Source organism: Rhinopithecus bieti, unplaced genomic scaffold (genome assembly GCF_001698545.2).
Source record: "Rhinopithecus bieti isolate Rb0 unplaced genomic scaffold, ASM169854v2 scaffold_2350, whole genome shotgun sequence".
NCBI classification, from domain to species: domain Eukaryota; kingdom Metazoa; phylum Chordata; class Mammalia; order Primates; family Cercopithecidae; genus Rhinopithecus; species Rhinopithecus bieti.
This window is the reverse complement of record NW_016803902.1, coordinates 746555-751496: the sequence shown is the minus strand read 5'-3', so window position 1 is coordinate 751496 and position 4942 is coordinate 746555. Positions and strand designations below refer to the sequence as shown.

At 43.1% G+C, this 4942-nt stretch overlaps 1 protein-coding gene across 1 annotated transcript; it reads left to right on the top strand.

The window, feature by feature from the left end:
- The first annotated feature begins 1759 nt into the window (after positions 1-1759).
- LOC108519068 (mas-related G-protein coupled receptor member X1) lies at positions 1760-2943 on the top strand. Its single transcript, XM_017857873.1, has one exon. It carries the CDS (start codon positions 1972-1974, stop codon positions 2938-2940), a length of 969 nt encoding a protein of 322 aa, XP_017713362.1. The 5' UTR covers positions 1760-1971; the 3' UTR covers positions 2941-2943.
- Positions 2944-4942: the final 1999 nt, after the last annotated feature.

The following is a 4942-nucleotide window of genomic DNA, read 5'->3' as shown; positions in this document are numbered from 1 at the left end:
TGTTGGTAATACCACAGCGAAAAAGACAGGCATGACTAGTCGTTATGAAGCTTCAGGTTTCATGAGGAAGACAAACACACCATTACCCTAAATATAGATGGACAATGTGTTTAGTGCCGTGAGTGTGGATAACAGAGGTTCTCCTTTTCCTCCCATTTCCTTTTCGGGTCAAGCAAGGCTGTGGCAGCTTGTCTTTCTAAGAGAGCTCATGATGGATGCACTCACTCCTGATGCTCCTCTGTACTCCCAGAGGAGGGTGAGTCTTCTTTTCACCTGGAGGCCTCCTGCCCCTGTGCATTCTCGGGATTCCAGAGCAAAGGTGGCCTCTGATAGGCAAAAAGGAACTCCTGAATTTGTTACTAAATGACTTTCATTCTTCTCTATTTTGTTCCCTATTTGACTTGCTTCTCTTTCTCTATCTGAAGTTGTTTTAGGTTAGTTTTTTTTTTTCTTTTCAACCCACAATTTTGCCTGCCAACTTGGATTTAATCTTGAGAATCCCTCCTCTCCTTTACCCCCTCTAACATATATAATTGACACAGAGTGTGCTAGGTGTAAAGGGCTGCTCGAAGACTGGGTCATGAGTAAGCCCTGCTGGTCTCAAATTCATACTATGTAAGTCCCAGAACAAATAATTCACTCTTTTTGTGCTCCAATGCATGATATTCCATATGGGAATAATGCTCATTCTTACCTCCTAGGCTCTTCAGATAATTAAAACAGACAATACCTAATAAACTCTCTGTCAGCTGCTCTTATTCTCCCAGATTAGACCTAGTCCTCATTCTCCAGTTGAAATCTGCATGAATATCTCTCTTTATACTCCAAGCCCTATATATCTCCTATTTCTCCTCATGGACTCCTCACATACAAATGTTTGCATCAACAAAGAAATGAACCAAAGATCTCCTGAAGGAGAGAATGAAATAGGTTTACATTGTGTATACTCAGCAGAACACTTAGTAGTCTCCCATACATACTCCCACACTTCAATTACCTGCTTCAGTGGCACTCAGACTTCACCCTCACTTAGTCTTTCTTTTGCTCCGTTGCTGAGCAGTTCAGCTCAGACCCACACCCTACCCAAACATTGTGTACAAAAATGCTTCTAGGTGTTCAGTAAAGCCACATTGGGTCCTCATTTCAAAGGCACATCAGTGGCCAATTTCAGGTTTGGGGCACACATCAATAATTCTTTTTAACACAGATAGAACTGTCCACAAATAGAATTCTGATGAATGAAATTTTCTATATCTAATTAAACATGTGTGTTCTAATAACTTACATTGTGCTTTCATTTTTATTTTCCATTTCACCCAAATCTACCATTACCATTAGGCTCCTCATGCATGCATTCATTCATTGAATGAATATTTATGAAGAGCACAGTGTGCTGCTCAGGGAAATAGGCACTAGGATTATAAAATGTAAAATGTGGTCCTGTCTGCAATGACTGACACACTGAGTTATTTCTCACCCACTAGGCCCAGCCATTTTCACACTTATTCTAGCAAAGGTCACATTTTCCTCTGATTCATAATGAGTGGTCTTCTTTCCTGTCCATGGATGATCAGTCCTAGTCATGAGGGTGTCACAACCACCTCTTTGCATATCTGAATTCCTCCACCTAAGAGAAAATGTCAGGCCCAGGATAGAGTAATTATCGGGTCCACAGTCCTGGCCACTTGAGTGGGGGTGTTTTGATCCTAATGTTATTCCCACTTCAGTACAGAACTTGTGTGGCAGTAGAGAGAGGTCAGGCTTCAGAGTCAACAAGAACTGTATTTCGAACTGGATTTGAGGACCCCCACCTTTTGATAGGTGACTTACTCTCTGCAAGTCTCTGATCTCTCCTCTTTAATTGAGGAAGTAAATCCCACATGGCAGGGTGGTGGGGAGAATCAGAGATCATATAGCTGGTGATCACATCTGGTTTCTGTTTCCAGGGTCACCAAACTAGGGTTTCTGAGCATGGATCCAACCATCCCAGCCTTGGACACAGAACTGACACCAATCAACAGAACTGAGGAGACTTCTTGCTACAAGCAGACCTTGAGCCTCATGGGGCTGACGTGCATAATTTCCCTTGTGGGGCTGACAGGAAACGCGGTTGTGCTCTGGCTCCTGGGCTTCCGCATGCACAAGAACGCTATCTCCATCTACATCCTCAACCTGTCCATGGCAGACTTCCTCTTCCTCAGTGGCCGCATTATATATTCCCTTTTAAGCTTCATTGGTGTGCCCCAAATCATCTCTAAAATCCTCTATCCTGTGATGATGTTTTCCTACTTTGCAGGCCTGAGCTTTCTGAGCGCCATGAGCACCGAGCGCTGCCTGTCCATCCTGTGGCCCATCTGGTACCGCTGCCGCCGCTCCACACACCTGTCAGTGGTCGTGTGTGTCCTGCTCTGGGTCCTGTCCCTGCTGCGGAGCATCCTGGAGTGGATGTTCTGTGGCTTCCTTTTTAGTGGTACGGATTCTGTTTGGTGTCAAACATTGGATTTCATTACAGTCGCGTGGCTGATTTTTTTATGTGTGGTTCTCTGTGTGTCCAGCCTGGTCCTAGTGATCAGGATTCTCTGTGGATCCCGGAAGATGCCGCTGACCAGGCTGTACGTGACCATCCTGCTCACAGTGCTGGTCTTCCTCCTCTGTGGCCTGCCCTTCGGCGTTCAGTTTTTCCTGTTTTTATGGATCCACGTGGATCGGAAAGTCTTATATTGTCATGTTCATCTAGTTTCTATGTTCCTGGCCGCTCTTAACAGCAGTGCCAACCCCATCATTTACTTCTTCGTGGGCTCCTTTAGGCAGCGTCAAAATAGGCAGAACCTGAAGCTGGTTCTCCAGAGGGCTCTGCAGGACACGCCTGAGGTGGATGAAGGTGGACGGCGGCTTCCTGAGGAAACCCTGGAGCTGTCCGGAAGCAGATTCGGGCAGTGAGGAAGAGCCTCTACCCTGTCAGTCAGACGGGACTTTGAGACCAACACTGCCCTGCCACCCTTGACAATTATATGCGTTTTTCTTAGCCTTCTGCCTCAGAAATGTCTCAGTGGTTCCTCACCGTCTTCGAATAGATGTTTATCTAACCTGACAGTTGCAGTTTTCACCCATGGAAAGCATTAGTCTGACAGTACAGTGTTTAGATTCTCCTTGATATTACCAACATATTTTCCCTGTTATCTTACACTGAGTCTTTCCTTCTGAACACTTTTTCTGCACTTTTCATTGTAATAAAAGGAGTTCCTGTCCAAAACCCTAAAATAGTCTTTATGTTTGTTTCCTACCTGATAGTATCAAAAAGGAAGATTCCTTCTTAATCTCTCAGACTGTGTTTCCCTGAAAACCATGTTCCCTTCTATGACTGGAGGCATTACTGCAGTTGGAAGCTTGATTCTGAATAGGTGAGTTCTGCTATCTCTACTTTCCATTGAATTCTCAGATACAGAGCAAAATAATGTCCTTAGAGATACTCTCTCTTCATAAAAACACTCTCACCAATTGGTTTTACGAAAAGTCCTCTCCTGTCATTTGTCCACAGCATGGTGACACGTTGGCCTTGGTTTCTAGTAAAGACAACCATGGCCCTTTCCCCTGAGAACTGGTAAGTGCTTATTTAGCTCTTCCTGGACTAATGGACCAGTGAGGAGCCCCTAAATATGCCCCAGCTCCATTTTGGCCATTGGAAACCTCAATATTGGTTTCAAAGTGGAAATTGTCTTGAAAACCATTTATTATTTGCTTACAGACTCTTTCAGTTGTAGAAGAATTCTTCATACTTCCAGGTTTTGTACAAATTGTTCTGGCCGTAACTTTCAGTTAGTTAAATGGCCATTAACATGAGCGGCAAGACTGATAACATCTGACCTTTCCATGCTTTTGGAATTGATAATAACTTACAGTTGGTACAGAATTCTGATACACGCTTGACATAGATGAACCTGGAAACATTGTGCTAAGGAAAATAAGCCAGATGCCAAAGAACAATATTGTAAGTTCAAATTCTACTAGGTATCCAAACTAGGGAATTCGTGAACCCAGAAATTAAATTAGGAGGATCCTGGTGCTGGATGACGGAGAGAATATGTAGCCATTATTAAATGAACACAGAATTTCTGTGTGGAATAATGAAAAGTTCTTAAAAGGGACAGTGGTAACTGTTACAACTTATTGTGAATATACTTACTGACACTGATTGTACACTTAAAATGGTTAAAGTTATAAAATGTATGTTATGTAAATTTTACCGAAACTAAAAACAGTTAATTATAGAAATGAGATCAGTACAAAATTCAGGACTGTTCTCCACCAGTGGTTATCCCTTCCACAGATAACTCAAGCAGACAGAAGAGATTATCAAGAGAAAATGTGACATCATAGCAATTAAACCTCACTGAGGGGAGCTGACAAGTGAAATTTGAGTATGCAGGAGACAGTACAAAGTAGCTAGGAAAGCAATAAAGAGGTATATAGTTTTCAATTTGTCCAACAAAATTTATTGGTGGATCTTATCACACTGTTCACAATGTTGAATTCAGGTCCCCTAAGTCCAGATCCATTGCTCCTCCAGGCCCAGCACTCTGCTGATGCTGAATCCTTTCTGTCCACCCTCAATTTCCAAATGCTGTAGTAGGACATGGCTGTAGGCAAGGGTTTTCTACAGGTCAGAGGAAGCAGGAAGCCAGCGTTTGCAGCCAATGCTCCATGCCAAGAGCTTTGATTTGATGTCTTTAGTTCAGACTGAGGGTTATTGGGAGAGTCCAATCAGGGAGTCTGTGATATCAATTGTACAGTGTTGGCTAAAGATGTTGTCTATCATGAGGAATTCTGTAGAGAATTTTCACCTGGCAATTGAATCAAACAGTGTTGGTCCTCACCTGGGAAACTGCTTATCTTGCTGTCAGTGACATTTCTTTTCTTTCGACGGAAGAAAACTTCAACTTCG

Bases quoted from the DNA above. Each gene is read 5' to 3' on its own strand.
- LOC108519068 (XM_017857873.1), top strand. From the start codon at position 1,972: ATGGATCCAACCATCCCAGCCTTGGACACAGAACTGACACCAATCAAC.